Below are 22,912 nucleotides of genomic sequence, written 5' to 3'. Positions count from 1 at the left end.
GATAAAAGAAGTGTATGTGCGACGCAAAAACGAGAAAAATCTTAGTATTAGTAATAATGATTAATGCTCTTTCTATAGGAATTATCTATCCTAGCCTTGTTCCTTGAGTTTATCGGATCAAACGGGATTGACCTGGAAGATTGAACAACTTGAAGAAACCGCGTTTAAGTTTCCACGATATCTAACAGACACTCATATCAATGCCTATTCAGGATTGTAAGATAAGTTACAAGGAGATTGAGAAGAGAGATTTGTGTGAGAAAGTCAAACGTTACAATTGTGTCAAGATTACTTACAAATTTAACGAAACCACTATTCATCTTCTTTTTATTACTAACAATTCATATATTTACTCAAGTTGAATTGCGAGAAACAACTATTTATTCTTCATCAGACATTTTATTTATTTTCTATCTTTATTATTTTCTACTTTTATTTATTTTCTCTCTTATTTATTTTCGATTCTTTTTCTATAGATATTTTTTAAACAGATACTATCGCTTCTTTTCATTTTTATTCTTAAAACAAATTCTTAAAATGTTAATTCGATGACTATTATGCATTAATTTCACGGTAATTTAGACATGTTTAAAATGAGGTGCATCTTTATTGTTGTAGCTTATTGATAATGTTGTCTAAATGATATTATTTCCCTTAGAGAGTAGTGAAATTGGAGCGATCTTGCGTTCGTGTTAACATTGCCATAAACAGCGTGTTAATAATACACGAAAATGCCCACTTAGAGCTTTAGCAAGATGTAAAACGGACTTACAGCGTAACAGCACGATGTTACAAGACCGGTCATTATTCACGCGGATGACGTTTTGATGCGCTACATCTAACATTTATCGTGCCATCTCTCGCGGTCTCTAATTCAGGATCATTATACAGCTTTACGGTAAAGCAGGGAATAGATGGCGAGTCGGCCAACGAAATAATCCCAAACGAGGATAAAGTAAATGAAGGAGAATATTGGATAAAAACTGTGGGCGGATTCTGGGAAAACATTTCTTTCCCGGTGATTTTTTTCTTCTCGAGATTATAAAATAATTAATTCGAGATGAACGGAAAATGTAGTTCTCTCTCCGTGTACTTTAATTTTTGCATTCTTCCGGTCTGTTTTCATTATTAAATCGAATATTGTATCACGAAAAGATTAACACGACACGCTAATTGGAAAATGAATTTGATTGCAAATATTATTTATGAAAATTGCCTGCATATTAATGCAAATTACTTACATTACTGCAGATATATCTCTTTAGAAAATATAAATTTATCATTAAAGATATAAAAATTATTGATTTTTCTTGTTTTAATTTTTATATTATTTTATTTATATCTCAGCTTTTTTTCTAAATGTTCCCAAAACTGATCATGCTTCTGATATATAATGCTTTACATTATATCAATATCATTCAGAAAAAACCATGATATAAAAATTTTTCAATTTGTAAATATATTAATGCATTAAAATCATCATTATGTAACACTAGTCATTTAACTGCGCATCTCAGTTTTCTTTATTAAGCGAAAATTAGATGCAGTATTAGCGACTTTGCATTGTGACGATATTCATTATACGATAATTATTTGTGCCAACAACGCGCCCAAGTTTGTTTCCTTTATCTTTAACTATTAAAGCGTTTCTCTCAACAATTCCCGCGACACTGACGACACTGACGACTATACAGGCCAGGTCTTTCAAACTTTTCCCGCTTTTCTCTTAGAACTTTCAAACTCGCAACTTTAGTATTGGCTCAAACCATAATGACCTACAGGACAAACAAGTTGGAAACTTTTTACCTGTCCGACGTTGATCCGCTTTAGCGATGGTTATAATGGGACACAACGCTTATAACGATTCCATGTAACGCGCGAGTGACGCAAATATATCGACAAGAGAGGCAAACATACGTTGAGAAATATCGTGCGATCACAGGCAATTGTTATCCGGTCGAATAATGTTACAGGATAAGATACCGAAGCCGATTGTGATATGGAAGAGACGAAAATAGAAGCACGAGGCATCGATTTAAACCCATCAATGGAAAGAAGCTTTTATGACTATACATAATAATCCAAAGTATGCGATGATGTGCGTTTAATTGCCGTTTAAATCTATAAAATTTAATCTCAAAATCAACAAATTGCTGCCATCTCTTTGCACATATCTTTGTAATTATATAATTAAAAAATATATCTTTCATAAAAAAATTGTTTCTAAAAGTCCTATAAAATTATTTTAAAAATATCACCTCAAATATTACATTCAATCGACAATTCTAAAAGAATTCTTCAAAGAAATTTGACGACATAAAAATGAAATTATTAATAGATAACATTATTTTTTATTTTCTTTAAACGAATATATGAAAAGATAATTTTAAACTTGTGTTTCAATTATTCAGAAATTGTAAAGAAAATATGCGACAGAATTTTTTAAGATATCCGTCATGTTCTTTCTAATGAATATCGTTTCTTTTATGAACATCCCTAATTAAGACATATTTCATACAATACTAAATAGCTCACTACGATAGCGCAAAACAATCTTCCCAAAGTTTCGTAGAGAAACTGGAATATTTTTGTCTGCCTTGGACGTTCTTGAAGAAAAAGCAGGATCAAAGAGAGGATCGGCGGACAGGACGGATTTTCAGACGCGCGCTCGCCGATTTTTAATTAATGTCAGGTCACGAAGAGAAATGGCACCCCTATTATCGCCGTGTTTTTCAGACTCTGAACGATCTCGATCCTGTCATTCCGTGGAAAGAATCGTCTATCGAAAATCGATGAAGTCGTCAGCACCCGATGGCCGCTTCTATTACAAGCGCTTTCTAACGTTCGCCGCTCATAATCGTTGATATATCGGTAAAGTTATATAGACAGCTGATAGGCAAAGTTACTTTGCGGACCTCATATGCAGTGCTTGCAAATCTCTTCGTGTTAAGTCAAATGAAAAGAAGAGAGAAAGAGCGAATTCTTCAAAATTGTTCGAGGAAGTAATTTCAATTTAAAAAATATAAATAATAGAGAAAATATGGTGTTCTTCGGTGAAATGACATATAATGAGTAATCTACGTCACTAATCAATTTTTTCCAATATATTATAATCTCTCATATACTACAAGATGAAAAATATCACGCAGATAATGCGAAAAATGTAAAATTTTGAAATTTATATAAAAATGAGAAATTAGAAATATTATTAACTATTTGATTCTTTCACGAATTATATGAATAATTAATAAATATGTTTTTTATGTTAATTTAAAATTATACAAAGTAGCCAATTAAGCGTCTAATTGGTAATGAGAACGTCAACTGTCCCAACATAAGCTTCGTTATTTTAGCAAAAAAGTCATCCACTTTATCTTTCTTGAAGAACGTTCTTTTGTGGAAAAGATAAGCAGCACTCGTTTTAACTAACTAAGTTCTTGTATTACGTCCGTTTATGTTTTACGAAAAAAAGATTATTTTTATATGGATCAAGTATGAGTTTAGAAAAATGAACAGTCAATATTTCGTCATAAATACTAAAAAGTTTTGAATATCGATTTTTTGTTCATTTAATAAAACAAAAGTATCTTGATACTATTTTATACTTTCTTAAAATATATATAATGGTATAGGTTTTCACACATATCACTCACATTATTATATTATTAGAGAATATTGCTTGTATATATCTTAATTGTAATGAATTTAATTAAACTTTTCTGACAAATTTAAAATCAATTTTTTATTAGCAAAAATAAAATCATATATTACAATCTTTTATTTTCTATCATTACCCACAGATCCTTGTAAAAAACTTTAGAGAGTAAGATTTTTTAAATTTAAAAATTCCCTTCGTTAAAAAATACAATTTTATAATTGAACTTTTCAAAACTTTTGTTCACGAAAAAGATGTTTATTATTTTCTACTTCAAACATTTATATATCTCCTATACTTTTAATGATATTTTTTCTGGCTGAAAAAAATCAATTCTTTAATTTCGTTAAAGAAATCTTCATTAAGAAATTAAGATCGTGCGTTAAAAAACATCGTGTGTAGCGAACATGGTCATCCCAGCGATAGCGGCGATTTAAAGGGGCCGATTTAAAAGGTGCACAGAAAAAAAGGACATTCTTGTTTTGAAAATATATTTAGTTTTAACATGGAAATCTTGAAATGAGATTATATTGTGTTAATTAAAGAAAAATATAATTGCTTGAATAATTGCTTACTTGAATGAAGCCATTTTATATACTTCAATCAAGAAAAATATATTCTTATGATTTAAGATTCAATTTTCTTGAATGGAAAAGAAACAATGTTAGATAGAAAATAACATTTTTAAATCAAAGATTATAATTTTCTTAAAGTGGAATTAAATAATTATATATTCTTGAGCTGACAATTACAATATTAAAATAAGACTATAATATTGTTGAAATTTAAAATTATTAAATTCTTCTAAGAAGATTATAAATTGTTGCGTATATACGAAACAATGAACGCGTTAGTTTAAGTATATAAGTTTTGATTTGACACTTATTTTTTTTCTGTGCGGGCGTCGATGTTTCTTACCTTCTCTGCCGAATTTGCGCTTCTTTTTGCCGCCACCGCCGCTGGAGCCGGACGAGCCCTTGCCCGAGCTCTTGTCCTTGCTCTTCCAGCGTCCGATCAACATTTTCCGCAGCCTTCTTCTCAGGGTCTCGAGGGCGGCGTCATCGAAAGCGACGCGGGCGCGGGTGGACGCGCTGCGCGCGTTCACAAACCGCAGATGACACGTAGCCGCGCGATACGCGCCGTTTGATGCCGCGGATGCACGCGATCGACGGATCTCGTACGTCGCGTTTCCGCCGCGCGACACCGCCGTCTCGTCGCGTCGTCCATCGTCGGCGAACGGGAAACGTGCCGCCTCTATCGTCTCCTTTATCGAATCCGCCGACGAAACCGCGAAATTTACTCGCGAGCGCGATTCCCGTCTCAGCCCGTCTCAACCCCGTCTCAGCTCGTCGAGCTTATATCTGCAATTACATCGCGTTCTAATTGCGAGAACGCAAAGATGCACTGTCCTGACGGTTACGGAAGTAGGATTACCCGGAAAAGTTCAGTGAGTGGAGGAACCAGTGAAAAATTCCGGTTTTTAATCCCGGATTTTATCCAATGGAATAAACCGGCAAAAACTGATAAAAGCTAATATGTAATATTAAAATATATTTATATAGCTTTATGCAAAAATATATTTTGATTTTAATTAATAAATCACACTATAATCGCTATTGATTTAATAAATGAAATCAATATAGTAATAAAATATTTTTTAGTTCAAATTAATACGTGAAATTTATAAAACTTTAAAAATATAAATATTACTAAATTTTATATTAATATATTTAGTTTAATAAAAGATGTGAGAGAATTAAAAATTTTTATCAGTATAAATCTAGTTAAAATTAATTAATTTTTCTTTTGCTATGTCGATTTCTAATTTATTATTATTATTATATTGAATTTTATTTATAAAGATAAAACATAAATTAAAGACACTGTCTCAATTGATAAATTATAAAAAAATTTTCTATTTATTTTAACATTTTTAATAGAAAAGTTTTTGCCGGTTTTTTCTGGAAAATACCGGTTTCTACCACTGGCATTTACCCCAAAAATGTGGAATTTTGCCAACCCTGTTACGAAGAGGATTCCAGCAAACGTGTGCTAAATCCATATGGTCTGATAAAATATTGCGTGCTTATATTAATTATAATGATAATTAATTTTCCTAGTCACTTGAGAACATAATCACTGATCATATATGAATATACTTTATGAATCTCCTCTTTGTAACTATGGTTATCTAAAGCACCCTGCTAAAGCACTTTCTTAATCTAAAATGTCGTGCAATCACGAGCACGCGATTCCACTGAAGCAATCTCTAATCGAATGATGCAACTAAATCGTCTTCGAAGCCATAAATTTGCAATCGCACAATTTGCAACCGAGAGAACGATATCGTCGATTTCTAAATCTATCCATTAAAGTTGCGAAAATCGAGAGAAGCTAAAGGAATTCGTGGCTTTTTGTAACAGCGTTTACATGTAACTTTCTCCACTATCCAGAGAGATACATTCATCTACATTTTATAAAAGGAATAATGAAAATAAAATTTTATCAATGCTGGCAAATAAAGATGCTGTTCAGAAAATGAAAATGTCAAGATGCAAGTCGCCTTATGTGAATCGCGCTCAAAATTAAATCCGATTATATCGGACAAGACCGATTTTGGGATAAGACGCGAATCGTCGTCGCGACGCCGGGATCCCAGCGCCATTGACGTTTCCGCCAGCTTCCGGTCGCAAAGAACACGGGATCGTGCGTATTCGGGCGTGTGCTGCGAGCGAACCGGATCAGTGGGTCAGAGAAATGACACAACCCTTCAGTTAAGGGCATCCCGTCATAACAGTCTCGGGCAGCTTCATTTATCCCATCGTTTCTCAAAGCGACGTCTGAAAACGGAATTGTAGACACTTGCGAGAGACAGACTATGATGAATAGTTCGTCAAAAACGACGGAGATGCGCGGTCTGCTTCTCCGACTACTATGAATCGTCTCTAGGATTTATGATTTTTATTTTCTACGGAAAACTATATCGTTCTATCACAATTTGCCAAAGGCATCGACTGTGTTAATTAGGTGTCATTTATCATCGTTCAACAATAAAGAAGCACTAGCTTTATAGTACAACAATCCCAATCCTGTAGAACTTTGAAGATTTATAATTTTCCTCTCATCTATGCATCATTATTCTAGTATTATTTATGCGAAACGCTCATTAAAATATGTTAATTAAATAATGATATTGGTAAACAGCAAGTATTAATTAAAAAAATGTAAAAAACTACTCCAAACAAATCATATCTTTACTATTGGTTTCATTATTAGAACATAAATTCATAATATGATAATCAAATTTATTATACATTTGACATAATTGAAATGATATAGGTAAATTACAATTAACACGCCATTTTTATTAGTTAGTAATGTTGAAATTATATCACGTAAAGCACAATTGCAAATTAATAATCCATATAATTATTCATCCACCTACTGCAAAGCTCGGTTGAATGAAAATTCCATTCATGGCCTTTTGTCAAAGCAGATGAAAACGATGAGAATCGATCAGGTTTATAAGCTCTCTATAAATGTAGCGGTTTTAACAGAATAGAAATTCCATCATCCTACGAAAACTATAATTGTGATAATTGCTTTCGTTATTCAATATAATCGAAGTAAAGGATATTGACGGGCCATGCTTTAGGAAGAGAAACGATCGTTATCGATGCTGCCCACATGAGAGGGCGATTCGCCTTCGTATCAACGTGACGTAACCTGACGATACCAAAAGCGAACGAGAAACTCAGCGCTACGTACCGGTTAATTAATGAGGCTAATTGGATCTTTTGCTTTTTTGGCAAAACGCCGGTTAATTGGATTTGCGGATCGAAGCGCGGCCAAGTGAACCGTTATCTCGATATTTATCGCTTTTCGGTACCTTCGACGTTAAATGTCAAATGGAGAAGAGATTCGAGAAACGATGCGGATCGTTCGACTGTCATTGCCCTCTTTTGACCGTTCATCCCTCATCGGACCACTTTACCCTCCGAATTCGTTGATCCTGATTTATGGATTGCCTGCCAAACACCTCCATAATTGGACCTTGTATTCGACTATACGCTTTTCAAGGCGCGCCGATATCCGGCTTTTTGGAAAAATTCCAACCAACGAAATAATGGTGTCAGTAACCTCAAGTTACGCTTCATAAACATTGGAAGCGATCGTATCATTCAACTTTAAAGATGTTGTCTAAAAGAAGACGAAGATAATATCAGGATTATTAAAGCCGCATAAGATTGCAAAAATCATTGGTTAGCTTTTTAACATCTAGCAACTAAAAAAAGCTCTGAAACTTGTTTATTTTTCAATTAAATAATGATCATATTTAATTATATTCCACTAGAGCAATAAATTTTTATACTTTTCTCAATCAAAATAACAAGCGAGAAAACCCAGAAGCAGATTGTATGATATACATCGTGAAAATAAGAACCAAGTTTTTTTCTTAATGAACCACGTCTATATATTCTTCCTGTTTTCTTTCCTTCCTTTATTACGATTGTTAAGTACATATCTTATATTGTCTAAGAATAAAACTTACTTGGGAAATGAATTATCACTTTTTTACTTTTACGCCTCTACGAAAGATGGAATATATGATCAACTATGATGACGTTGAATAATTAATTATGATAATGCCTTGATATATAATATAATAATAATAATTTATTATCGATATATATTTATTATATATATCAAAAGTATTATTTTCTTACTCTTCATTGATCAAAAGAGAGAAGATGTGAGATTACAATCGCAAATCAATGCATATAAAGTACGAGAGAAAACGTCATCGTTCAATACCTATATATTTGGTTGATATTTATAATATATCGATGCATAACTGTAAAAATATCATTCGTATAAGAGGCAGAATTTTTCCTAGAAATGATGTGAAACAAGAAGAATATAATTTTGGAAGGTAGCCACTAAACTAGCCACGCTACTCTACATGCGGTAACGATTGCACCGAGGTCAAGGCACTCGCAAGTTCACCATATCGACGCTGCTTGTGTCGTCGACTACCGGCGACATATTCCGTTCTCCATTTTCTCCCGGAGCATTTTCGAATCTCTTCATCAATGCGACGCGCAAATACGATTGTCATAAATAAATAATCAACATCGCGCGCCTCTCGTTCGCATCTCAACGATTCTCGATGCGACAACTATCGGCGGTTCTCATGAAGGAGAAATGAACGATAACAATCGAGAGGCGGAGAAAGAGTAGGCCAACCGAGCTGCACGCGTTGTTTCGCACTGTGCCAACGGAATCGTTGCGCGTAATCAAGATGGTCGGCAATTTTACCGGTCACGATCAGGCGCATCGACGACCACCGGTCCGTGGTGACGACGGTCCCTCGCGTTCGCGAAGATCGCGGTCGATGGTCCGCGACGGGGGACGAACTTGAAAGACGAAACGCACCACCACGACGACTGCGACCACCACTATCTACACGTCGTTTCACGATGGGACGATAGACGTAGCGGCGGAGCAGCACACCAGCACCACCACTAGCTACCCCACCGGCGAGAAACGTATTCGCGAACCCGGCGGCTCTCTCCCTTAGCTATATAACCAGCCGAGACGTCTTACGCGGCTCGTCTTACGAGACGATCGTACGCGTACTTCTTGCCCGCGACGACTCAACGACGACGAAGGTCGCGATCGATCGGTACTTTTCGAAAAAGACGCCCCCGCATGCGACGAGGGGCGAGTGTGGGAGAGACGGTGGAATACGAACCGTGCCACCACCACAACTACCAGCTACCGGCTACACGTCGTTTCACGCGTGGTGCACCGGCGGCACCGGCGGCACCAGCGATAGCGGCAGCACCATCAAAAGGAGAGAGGAGTACATCGCCGGGACGCCCGGAGAGTCCCGGCTACGCCATCTCCCTCACCACCCTTCCCGACGTCTTCCTCTCTCCTTCTATCCTCTCCTCGAGTGACGTCACGGGAATGGAGTCGGGGATCGATCCCGAACCCCGAACGCCCACCTAGGCCGCATCCTCTCCGTTTCCCGAACGATACTGACCGGATAGAAAACATTCGACCGTTCTCTCTCGACGACCTCCGGCAACCCCCGGATATACGTATGTACCCAGCCGGCACCACGCGACGCGAAGGTGCGGAAGGGCGTAATTCCTCGCCGGATGCAGCACCCTACCGCTGCAGCCGGTGCAGCGCGATCTCGCGAAGGGATGAAGTGACGCGCGGGAAAATGGAATAAGGATTAATTAAACAAGGAGAATGCGCGCCTTGTCGACAGACGAGTTTTACGAAAAACATTATTTTACGTATATTGAGGGATGGAGAAAGTTTGATACACAATTATTAAATTTCCGAGAGAAAAATTGTGCAATTTTTCACAAGAAAATTGTGTTATCGTTATTTTTTTATAATTTGGATATTGGAATGTAGTTTTTTCCTTACTTCTGAAATAAATAAAATACTGCTTCTTTTCGCAAGAAGAAGAAATTTAATTAACGCACATTATATATATTTCTTTATAATTAGTATCTTTTTTAGAATAAAGATACCTTAAGAAATTAACAGCTGTATCGTTTTCGAAAAATATTTTAATTATTTACGAAAAGATTTAAACGGTTTATATCAATTATATTCATTACTCTTTCTTTCGGTAAACATAATATGTTAGTTTAGTATATATGTTAATAGCTTTTTCAAGACGCTGTTAATATATACATCAATAAAATATAAAAGGTTAATTTAAAAATTAGTAGAAATATTGTGTGTAATCAATTGTCAATTTATTTAAATCTACTTGTCGACATACGCATAATGAAATAATTAATAGAAATAAAATTGATGTACCAGATAATGTCGGGTCATTGTTTTCTCCTTTACGAGGCCGGAATGCGTTTTGGCACGACTCTCAATTCCAAACACCGAACATTCAAATCTGCATCTGCGGGTCGGTTAATCTGCATAGATATTGCGCCATGCATCGCGCGCGTGGAAATTCGGCAAACTATTCTACTTCCCTATCAAGAATTCTTTTGTCTCCGGAAATCGCTTGTGCGCCAATTCAGCGTTCAAGTGGCATTAAAGGAAAGGTAACGTCCTCGTCCATCATCTTTGATCTCCGATGTTTCGTCACAAGATTCAGAAAGAAATTCAACGAAACCGACACTTGCGACGTCTGGGAGAAATAAAAAATTTTGGATATTTTCAATTAAAAAAGAAAATGAAAGAAATCGAGAATATAAAATAATGATAATTCTTTTCACACCTTTTTTTAACGATATTTAACGGAAATAAATTTTTGACATACATATAATTAAACATACTAATTTGTAAGAGAATAATTTGTGTTGTTTTTAAAAAATATAAATTAACAAACACAAACGAAATTTTTAAGCATTATTATTGTATATTAAATCATGCCATTATGATGCTATGTATTTTCAACAGTGGAGCTAGCTTAGATAGCAAGTCGTGAAAGCGATGCAGTCGTTCTGTAAAAGTCTCTCGGGAATCAAAGACAACGTCTTTGTCAGGCAGCAAGATTTTCCGCAATGTATATCTAGAGTTGCGCATTTTCCGTAGGTGTATTGTCAAAGCTATAAAATTTTAATATAGCGCAGTATGACTCGTGGATTTTACATAAACGACCGTGAAAGTACTTGAGGTTGTAGTTTGAACAAATAAATGGCCATGTAACTCGTATATTACTACGTTTTGCTTTTTACATCTTGTTTTCTTTTTCTTCATACTTATTTATATAAAATAAAATTTTTATAATATTATTTTTCCCAAAATAATAGCCATTTTAAAATTTATCCGTCGATAATTAAGGAATAAAAAACACGCAAAAACGCGTAATATAATGATACACATTTCAATAAAAACTTATTATATAAACACAGATGTAATTAAATAAATAAATTATTATCACAAATCTACACGCACATATATAAATAATGTACAATGCAAAATTATTATATCGACAACAGGTTTACGTAAAGTTTTCTTCCGTGTAGGCGATTCAAAGCATTTCACGACCGGAAGAGCGTGGGTGTAAGAGTGCATTAAAGTCGGTGAAGCGACGTTTTACGCATCGGTCGAACATTTTACACAAGTGCAATGTCAGTGACCCTATTTATTCTAGTCTACAAGAAGAGAACTATTAATTGTGACTGTTCTGTTCGCCTTGTACAAAGACTATCCAGAGACGTCATTCTCTGTCTAGTCTAAAATAATATTACTCTTTTTTTTTTCCTTTATATTTCGATATCTGTTTATTTATATCAATTATATAATTATATAATTACATAATCAGTATAATTAATATAAATAGATAAAAATAAAATTTAAAAAAAAGAAAGGGAAAAAACATGATATTGCAAAATACGTTGAATATAAGTCTTTGAAGAACAATGCTTGTTAATCGAATAATTTAAAAGGAAATATTAAAGATGAAATACGCTTTATATAATCGCGAGAACTGTGTCGACAAAGATTGCGTCGGCGAAGATGGTTAATCTTAAAAATTTAGTCAGGCGATGATATTATCTTTGGTTTATCGCGCATCTTTAAACGATTTAGCGAGAGGTCGACTAAATAAGTGAATAAAATGACGAAAGAAGGGAAGGGTGGATAAGATGCAAGGGCGTAAACACGTTGGTCGCACGAGCAAAATTCACGCGTCTGCGCGGATATTTATGTCGCGAAAGAGATTCCGCAGTAGCCCATGAAAAACGGAAATCCACGCAAGATCTTTCCGCGCGTATTAGAGCGTTCCATTCTCTGTACATTTCAAGAGATTCAAGCTTATGTGAGAACGAACGCGGTGACGCTTGTGCGTTCGTTTCTCTCTCACACCTTCACGGTTGTGAACGTGCTCCAACGCGATACCGCGATCCATTTCTACCCCTTAAGAGGCTCATTCGAATGCACGGTCATACGCCGTCATGCCGTGCGGTTTGCATCTTGTCTAGACCGAATTACGATCTGCAAAGCGCACCCTCATTCCGGGATTACTCGCCGAAAAAGCGTCCGGTCTATTCTCGCGACTTCCCGTTGATTCAATATGATGATGAATATAAATGATCTTTGTCTCATTTTGACAGCTTGAATTCACAATTTACGAGATATAACTAATTATTATTGTTTCTCAAGTTGGAATAATTATTTTTCTCAGGCTTTCATTTAAGTATTTTTAAAATTTTTAAATTATTATCATTTCCTACAAGATAGATGCCATTCGTAGAGTAAAATTTAAAACAATACTTTTCATCTAAAATATTATTTGTAATAACTCGGCGTGTTTTATTAATAGAAAAATTAATATATTTTATAAGAATGTAAATATATATATGTATATAAAAATTGAGACTCACCCTGTCGTCGTTGACAGCTGCGTTGTTCCTCGCTGTTCCATCGGATCTCGTTGCAGACGTAATTCTTAACGCTGTTTTCACGGCGAGAGATTACGAAAGGATCCTTGGGCGGAGGAGGCAGAGGTCTGTTAGCGTCGTAGCCGGCGTCTCGTTGCGGGCGACAAGTTGGATCTGCTGTCCGAGTACCGTACAAAGCAACATCCTGATTTGCGTCGCGTCGATCTTGATGCAAATATACCGAATCCGCATCCGAGGCACTGTTTTCGCTTTTGTGTCGCCTGGTGGGCGGTTCGGGTGCCGTGCCATGCTTGGTTGGCCAGCTGCCCGTCGCTAAATCCGGTCCGATCTTCGGTTGATTGGAGAAGCTGACTCTCTTGGGTCCCGCACTACCGTATTCGACCGAGTCTCCTCCTATGAGGCTTCCCCTCTTAAATATCGGATGTGGCGGACGAGGTTTGTCTTCGTTGCCATCGTTGCTGTCTTCCTCGTGAATCTCGCTGGCTTCCGGTTTCTTCGGGGACGCCGAGATGCCGGTTGTTTCGTTTGCGGCTGGTCTTCTGCATGTCACGTTGAAACTGACACGCTCGATATCGCCTCTGTGAAAGTGCGGGGAGGCGCTCTTGGATCTTTGCGCATCGTATCCCGCGGGAGGATTCATAGTTTTCATCGACATCTCCTTACGATTCCGTAGCGCTTGTTGCGGCCGAACAACCAGCACCGGTTGATTCTGGCCCTTTGGAGTCTGCATTAACGGTAACTTTCCGGTCGGACTCGTCTTGAGACGTTGCTGCATGTTGCTCCAGTACGGCCTGTCCCCGTGAACGACGAGACCAGGTACCGTCACACCTTTAGAATTAAATGTCTGATTCGCATTAGGCAACAACAAAGTCGCCACGGGACTTTTCGTTCTCGTCTTGTACGTTTCGTAGAGTCTGTCTTCCATCGCGTTTCGTTCGTAGATTCGTCGCTGCTGCTCCTCGTCCAGTTTCTTCAGCTGTTGCCAATACATCGCTTCTCTCATTTCCGGCAAATCAATTTTCGGCGCAATCTGTCTTGGACCGGAATTTGCCGATGAAACGGCCGACTTCCGATGCGCTTCCAACGCCTTTTGCTGCCAATAAAATGCTTTCAGATGCTGCCTAGTCTCCTGTTTCGAGGGCGACAATAGCATATATGTCGAAGGACTTTGTTGACCGTACGTTATATCGGCGATTCGTTGAACATGTAAAGGCTCTTGTCCTTGTCGTGGCTGATACTGTCGTTGACGTTGCTCGTAAATCGATTCGTGCTGAAGCGAATTTGCACTCGTGTATATTTTATCTTGGTTCGCCGTCGGTGACAATTGTTGATTCGTCGCGAATAAAGTACGTTGTTGACTGGCGTCATGTTGCCGTTGCTGACAAAAGTCTTGCGTCGATTCACGTACAGGAGATTGAATGATCTCGCGACGTACAGGAGATTGATCTGCTCTTCTTTCAGATTCATCGGATACTTGCTTAGCTTCCGACGACTGTAAATGTTGCGGTGGCGAACTCTGATTTCGAACTCGCGCCACTCTCTCATCAACGTCGCGACATGATTCGGTCGAGCTGTACGAACTAGGTGGCAATTGATCGTTCTCGTGTCTATCTTCTTTCGTCTCCAAGGTCGTAATGTCGCTCCTATGAAAAGTCTGTTGTCTACGGTGTCCATAAATTGGCTCGGGACGCGAGATGCCTTTCGAGAAGCCGGAAGACGGTATAATCTTTTGCTCGATAGATCTTTTCATTCCCGTAGCGGAAGAATTCTGGCTACCGTATTGATGTCGCACTTCAATTGGAACGATGCCAGAAATACCCTCGTGTGAATCTGCTATGGGAATGGGCGATTCCGCGCCGCAGAGTCTCATCTCGTTAGATGGCCGAGAAACTCGAGACTGACAGATGGTTTCTCTCTTGGGCGAGGCTATCAAGATTTGATCATTTGGTTGTGATCTTCTGGCTCGGGACCCCACCAATGGAGACATCGTTGTTGTCATTCCATGTTTCGACGGCGATACGTTTCGAATGGATGTTTTCTCAGCTTGGCTGGCCGCTGGTGAATCGTTCTTCGAATTTATATCAAATTGTATTTCGTGGTTTTTTAAGCAATCTTCGCGTGATTTTTCAATCTCTCGCTTTGATTCCGTTTGCACATTTTCATTATCTTCGCAAGAATGTTGGAAAGAGCTATTTTTTAAAGGAGATTGTCGATGCGATAAACACTTTGGTTCGCAGAGTAGATTATCTTTCTTCTCCGGCGAATTGTCTGCCATATGATCCGATGTTTTTGCGCTTGAAAAATGTTTCTCACGACATGGTGATGATGGAGTTTCGTCGTAAACGTGTTCCTCAACGTAATTAATGGACGATTGACAAGTCACTGGTTGAGCTTCGTTCTCATAGATTTTTTCTCGTCCATCTTCGAAGATTGATCGTTCGGTAGGAGAAGTTCGGGTACTACTGCGAGGCGAGTTTAAATAATACTCGCCGCTTTTCGAGCTGGAAGGAGAAAACTCGCTCTTTTGACTCGAATTAGGTGTGCAACTCGAATCGGCATAATCGCCGGACTTTTGGCTGGAACCAGATGATGGATACTTTGAAGTTCTTCCAATTAAGGGCGCTCTCTGAATCTGATTTACGATTGGTTGCCGAGTAATCTTGACTTGCGCGGGAACTGATTGCGGGGTGTTGATTAAGCCCGCCTCGAGATTGCCATCATTCTGATAAAGTCCGGATTGATTCTGGTAATTTTTGTTATCAACAACATCCATGCCACTGAAATCGTCGCATAGTTGGTTAATGCCATCCTGATAATTTTCATAGTTTGACAACTCTAATCGCGACTGCGGGATCTCAGGGAGCGGTCTATCGACGAGATGAATAGCTCGAGGTCGAACTAAATATCGTTCACCCGGCGGCGCCGAAATTCGACCGGAAGGTCCGTGATTTCTCTGAAAGAAATAATTACGATTGCCATGATTCGACTCTTGTAAACTGTGCTTGCGTTCCAAATAATTACATCGTCGGCTGTCATGTTCCTCGCGTTTCTGCCTCTGCTCGTACTTTCTGATGTCGGGCGAGATAACAAATTGTCCGCCACGCTCTGTCCATCTCTCGTCCGGCGCGATCGAGCTGAGACTGGAATCAGTAGTATACGATCTCTGACTTTTGGTTCTATCGCAAAGAAGTCGCGTATCATCCGTTTGCAAAAAGTGATCCGGTGTGCTAGTAATTGGTCCTTGTTCGGGAAACAATTCGCGTTTGATCTCGTCCAACCTCTCATCGATGATGGAACCGTTCAGGCTGTTATCCAGTTTGACGTTTCTCTTGATATCTTCATTTAGATTCATCGTGTCCGGCGATCTCGTGTAATTTCCATTTTGCTGATAACGAGCAAAATGTCGTTCGTCATATCTTCTTCGTTCCTTCTGCTCCTTTTTCTTGTAATCTTTTCGAGAATCCTTTGGCGAAAAAATGGCTGGTAAAAGACGTCGAAACCCGAGCTTCTTTTTCTGTTTCTCCTCTTTCTTTATCTTGGATGATCCCGCCTCCATAGCGAATTCTTTTATAAGACTAGCGTAACCGTCTTTATTGCGATGATTTCGGAGTACGAAGGTCGAATCGGTAGATTCTTTTGAATTAATTACCGTAAAGGAACTTAAACAAGTCTTATCGTTATTTTGTTCAGTGGAATGTTTTTTCTCATCTACAAGAAATATATCTGACATTCGTTCTTCGTTTCTTACTATATTCTTTTTATAATTATTCTCCACTTGATTCGAATTTGTATCGTTACAATTATCGATGCCTGTTGTGTCACTAATGCTTTTCTCTTCTCGTAAATTTTGATTCTTCTCTTCAGAAACTGTCGCTGTTGTGAGAATGGTATTTACTTCTTCATTCCATTGAATGCAATCTTTTACTTTCTCGTTATCATATGCTTGATCAAGTCCATCGATATCTTCATCTGTCTGCACTTCATTCACATGAGCAATGTCCTCATCGACAGCCTTGATTCTATCCTCCAAGCACGAATCGGAATCGACAGTGCTCACGGTACTGTTCTCAAGAATTTCCTCCGAAGTTCGTATCTTCGACTCATCGATCGACGTTTGCCTTTTCGCGAACTTTGCTGGATGTTTTTGGCCGAAAAGCAACCGACCGTCGTGATCCTCGACGATGCTCTCGCGCGAGGACACGCTACCAAACTCTTCAATGTAAGATGATTTCGAGGATCCCGAGGAGTTACGTTGCAAACGATTTTCTAAAAATTCTCCGGACCACCTTTTCTCTATCTCTGTTACTTTCTTGCTGTATCTTCGCCTGATGTCGATTTTACGTGGTTGATCTTCGGTTTCGCTAGTTCGGTCGTGGTCGGACGTGTAATCGAGATCGGTTTCCAACAGTCTCTTCTCCTCGATTTTCAATCGTTTATCCAGATTATGCTTCTCGAGAAAATCCTTGTCGAATCCGGAACTTAGTCTCTCGCTGCCACTCGACTCCGTGGTAATCGACGACCTCGGAGTATAATTGGCCTGAAAACCCAGCAGCTTCTCTTTATAACTTTGCGCAGTACTAGGCTGAATCCTGGTGCTCAGATTCTTTTGAAGATCTTCGATAGTCGCTTGACTTTTCTCCAGACAACTCTGCGCGTCTCTGTCAATTTTCGCGCTTTCTCTCCGGTTTTCGACGTCTGTTGCGTCGTTTTGTTTTTCGATCTCGTTCAATTCATTGCACTGCACATTTGCAATTTTAGATATTTTATTATGTTTCTCAAATTCAACGCAATTTACATCAGCACCATTTTTGTGATCATTTTTAACATCTTCCGTTTCGAAAAGTTTATGTTCAGTCGATTGCTCTTGCGTATTCGCAAATAATGTTTCGTCAACAACTTTCTCCCGATTTGGCGATAAATCTTTTGACAATTCTTTCGTAGAAGAGACTGAAGTCACTGTCAAAGATGAAGTATTTTCTTTCTTGATCGCAGATTTCTCCGGGACTTTTGGTGGCACTTTATTTCTCTTGGCGATTGCATTCGTCGAATTTAGATCGTCGATCACAATGCTACCGATGGATGGATTCTTAATAAATTTAATCGGTTTGATCCTTCTTCCTTCGTTTGGAAAACTAACGTCGTCGCTCTTTCGGCTTTTCGAGATGGGAAGCTTTGATTGCCTATCAAGAATAATGGTCTTAAGATTAGTGTCTTTTGGTTTTGAATACGTGAACGCATTTTCCGGTACGGAGAATATGCCGTTACTTGTCGATTTCTGTCGGTCGTGTTTCGCTCGTTTGACAACATTCGACTTTGTCTCAAAACTCTGAGAGAATTTCCTCGAAGACTCGTTCTTCGTCAGCAGTACTTCTCGCGATCCGTTCGAAGACTCGAGGACAATCTTTTCAACGGTAATTTTATCGAGCGAGAAAACTTGCACGGTTCCCGCATTCGCTTCCTTTCCGTCTCCTTTAAGCGGATTCTGATTATGTTGCGCATCTGTTTCCGAGATATCGCTATCGAAGACTTTCTCCATTGACTCCATTCTGGTACGCTGTGCACCGTTCTCCCTTTAAGGTCGCCTGAAAAAATTTTACCGTAATCTTCTCGACCGAGAAAAAAATAAAGTTTTTGAAATAGTAAATTAAATTTTTTTTAAAATAGTTAAAAAAGCTTTTTTTTTCAAACAATATCTTGTACGAACAATCGTGTCCTTGTCTCTCGTGTCGCAATTTCAGATCTTTATATAGTCGCTTGAAATTGTCTCATAAGTTCACCGCCGCGTTGGTATTTAACCCGGTCAAGTACGTGATATACGTACGCGGCCATGTGCGCACCAACCGCATATGCTTGCGAGCACGTGCCAACACGAGCGGAGTTAATGTTCCCCGAGTCGTGCGAGAGTGCGCCAACAAGCTCTGGAGTAGTCTAAACACGTGTATGCATATTCTAAATATCGAAGCAGAAAATCTCGTCTTCGGTTCGTGGCCGTCATTCGCGTACAATCAATGTCTCTCCCTTTTTCTCTCTCTCGCTCTCGCTCTCTCTCAAGGAATCGCCCGGCGTTGCAAAGTGCAACGACCGTAACGAATTCGTTCAAGGAACTTACAAAGCGTCTAAAACGAGAATACCGCCGCACGGCTTCAAATCCCTTTTTCCCGTGATACCGTTATACTCGTTTCCGCCCGTATTTCCCCTCCAAGTGACGTAAGCGTCAAGGATATACATGTCGAAAGTGGAAAAGAGAGAAATAGGTATGTTTATTTGCATCGCAAAACCAACTCTAAAGATATTATTAATTGAAGAATATACATCAAGAATACTTTCTTATTTTGTAAATATAATCCACTACAGTTAAAGTAAGAAATAAAATCTTAAAATAATAAAAAAGAGATGAATTTTGTACATGAAAAATAATGTCAAAAGTGAAGAGAAAACAAAAGTAATATTATGTATTAAGGAAGATGTATAAATGAGTAGAAAAAGGATATGAAACTGTCTATTTCACTCGCTGAGAAGCTAGAAAAGTAAATTACTTTTATTATATGCAAACATACTGAAAATATTTAATTATAAAAAAATTTTAATAATACAAATATATAATATATATAATAAAAATATAATAAACATATATAATAAAATATATAATAAAAATATAATAAATATATAATAATATATAATAAATATAATAAATAATAAATATATAATAATAAAAATATAAGGTATAAAAAGAGATGGGAAAGATAAAATGCATAATGTACAGTTGTGAAAAAAATGAACAAAAATTGCTATAAATTGTGAATGATTAATAAGAAAGGAAAATACGCACTGAATCCTAATTTTGCGATTAATAACTAACAACCGATTGTATCGTATAATCTTCTATTCGCGTAATATTTATCTAATGGCACATTAACCCAGAAACTGTGGCGGTGTGCCAAATGAACTTTTTACTACAGATTTGTTATATTTCCGTTTATCAGATAGGATAAGGAGACACTTGCTCTTAATTCGATATCAATATGTTCATATTGCATAAATCGGCAAAAAAGTTGGCAGCGTTTATTTTCTCGTGTCGGTTTTACGTCTGCCGCATCGCACCTGTTACCTCATTTTAACTCAGCGACTAATTAATTAGGCATATAGTAATCGTAAATTAATAAAATGATACTCGTGATGCTTGTTCCGCTCCCATAATTCGCCTCTTTTTACATATCTTACATTCTTCATACTCGAGATAAAAGATAAAACTTTAAAACAAGAAAAAACATAGGCACCTACGAGAGAGATAATTAAAAAAATTAATTAATTAACATTCGTTACAGCACACACGTCTTCAGACGCATCTGATTCGGATGCAATGCGTGACACTCCGATTGAGCGTGCTGTTCATCGGCACGTTCCGGTTCGAGACTGCACGCAAATGAGACTTAACATTGTTAACCCTATCGGCGTATTGCGTTAGACGTTTCCCGGAAAATGTTTGCAACCGACTGGCCAGAGAATTCGCATTATTCGTTACTCGAAACTACGAGTTGACACGGCGAATAGCTAACAGTATGTAAAAGAAATGCAATATTCACGAGTGAAATCAATACAACGGTATTGACTTACGGTATAGCGATCTCGCGAAATATCTGCTTGCTATCGCCCCGATTACATAAACACCGCGTATATACGATCGTGATGCAATTATGCTTACCGAATGATCAAGTTCTTACTCGAGCCGGGTACATTACGTCTCACTCGATAGTAATATACTGTACGATAATAAAAATACAGATAAACAATTTTATTTAATTTAATATAACACAATACACGCGCCCGTACATTTATCGTATTTTTAAATTAAATATTTACTTTATATATTGATATTTTTATAAATTTAGTATTTCCAATATATTATATATTTTATTAGTTCAAATTTACATATTTTTACTTAACGACTGCACTTTTATGCGATTAATAAAATATAATAAATGTTTATAAAGAGAATTCATAAATATACATATTGCCTCTCTTTGGAGATTAATTTATGTCTGCCGATGTAACTTTTAGCATAATGACTATACAATGGAAAAAGGTTGGAAACGGTAGATTAACAGATAACGACGGCAAATAATATATGCGAGAAAAACACGCGGTAATAACGCGGAAACGCCATCATCCTCTATCCACGTCTCGTGATCATCAGCGGAGAACTTGAACGGCAAATCGACGAGATACATGACCGCGCCAAGTAGAAATAAACAGAATCGAAGAACAAAGCTGGTAATTGACAGACACGTATCCCGCCAATATCCCGTAATTATCGCCATACTTGTTATCTCATTATCGTCATTGGATAGCGTCGCGAGACGACAATTTCAAAGTGGCCTTTAGAGTTTGCCGACTGTTGGTGATTTGCAGAATGCGAAATTCAAAATACGTGCATCCGAGAGCCACTTCCGTCGTTTAAAACGTAATCAATGTCGAGAATAAAATACTGATATTAACAATTTAACGATATCCTCCTTATATAAGCGTAAATTGATTTGATAGAAAAATTTTCCGATACATCTTTGATATTCAAAAATTGCTCTGCAGAAAAATTAGAAAATGAAGATGGCAGAAACAAAACTTCAAAAATTAACATATAAATTTGTGTAAATTAAATAGATGTATCAAACCGATGCTATTTCCTTTGTAAACTTCCGCGTTTCGATATCAACAACTGCTCTCTATACATTTAATAAGTTATCAGTACGCTAAACTTTGTAGGAATTTTATATATTCCTTTTTTCTCTTTTAATGATGCGCGATACATCTCGATTCGCATATAGATAATAATACCTAAGAGTCCACGGACTGAGTGCAATGCGCTTGCATTCTGACGTAAAGAGCGTTTGCTTGAAGATAACCATCGAAGGCACGTCGGTTCCTTTGAAGAGGCAGATCGACAACTTTAAAGTTTCCGCGACGATAAGTTCTACATCGCGTATTAGTTTATGAATATGGAGGAGTGACTGAAAATATTATGTAGCCGGAGCAATATATCTGGAGCAGGCAATTACTGAGATTCATTAGATTAATTTTTGCAATAATTTCAATCAATAATTCAGTCAAACTAATCTCGAGAAAATAATTAAAAGGTAAATTAATTGACGCGGAATTTTTATTCCATCATTGTGTCAAAATATATCGTTACTGCTCCAAAAATTTAATGCCGAGAAATGATTAAGATTAAATTTCCTATAGACAATTTTCACACATCTTAAAGTAATTTAATTCTAAATTAAAAAATGTGTGTATAAATATTTTAAATTGACTCCATTAATATTAAATATAATACTTTGATTATTATAAAAGAAGCTTTACTTAACAATGTTTTGACTGCACATAATTATATAATTGCTAATCAGATCTGCGAACGTTACAATGTCGCAAATATTATTTCAGTGACTCACACGAAAGAAACAATGATAGACAACAAAGATTAGATACACGTGTGTCGTAGTTTCGATAGCAGGATGAATGTAAAGTTGTCACAGCTCAAACGTTTAACGGATTAACGAGCAACGCTCGATGCTGCTAATACGATAATGATGCTACTCGACAATCGTGCCCGGCATCGGCGTGCATGGTATTAATCTGTGATTGCGTCGATCATTCCTAAATTTAATCGTCATCGTCAATGATGCTGTCATATCGATGCGATAATTGCTCGACAAGTATGTACGCGCGATAATCCTCGCGTCGATATCACTGGAATATCGTTCTCGCATCTCGTGGCCGCCTACGCGAAGGTCGATGATGACGCATGATAACGCATGAAATTTTATTTATTGGCACGAATTTTACGCGAGATAAGAATTTACACGTT

At 37.5% G+C, this 22,912-nt stretch overlaps 1 protein-coding gene and 1 long non-coding RNA gene across 21 annotated transcripts in view; one reads left to right on the top strand and one right to left on the bottom strand.

The window, feature by feature from the left end:
* Positions 1-2,217, top strand: part of LOC145965096 (uncharacterized) — a 78,743-nt gene extending 76,526 nt beyond the window's left edge. Inside the window, exon 5 of one of the 2 annotated variants that reach the window (XR_014436614.1) lies at positions 1,974-2,217. This is a non-coding gene — a long non-coding RNA (uncharacterized LOC145965096). Of the gene's footprint in view, positions 1-78 lie in introns of both variants that reach the window. The other variant, XR_014436613.1, reaches the window with a different exon arrangement.
* LOC145965091 (uncharacterized) overlaps positions 1-22,912 on the bottom strand; it is a 190,287-nt gene that overhangs the window by 157,580 nt on the left and 9,795 nt on the right. For all 19 annotated transcript variants that reach the window (XM_083088398.1, XM_083088413.1, XM_083088416.1 and 16 more), the window contains exon 2: positions 13,033-18,632. In XM_083088398.1, coding sequence (XP_082944524.1) covers positions 13,033-18,595 — 5,563 coding nt within the window. In that variant the 5' untranslated portion in view covers positions 18,596-18,632. The remainder of the gene's footprint in view (positions 1-13,032; positions 18,633-22,912) is intronic.

This window comes from Camponotus vicinus, unplaced genomic scaffold (genome assembly GCF_025532165.1).
Source record: "Camponotus vicinus isolate PSW18456_S1 unplaced genomic scaffold, iyCamVici1.0 SCAF_14, whole genome shotgun sequence".
Taxonomy (NCBI): domain Eukaryota; kingdom Metazoa; phylum Arthropoda; class Insecta; order Hymenoptera; family Formicidae; genus Camponotus; species Camponotus vicinus.
The sequence above is the reverse complement of the archived record's forward strand: the minus strand, read 5'-3'. Positions and strand labels throughout refer to the sequence as shown.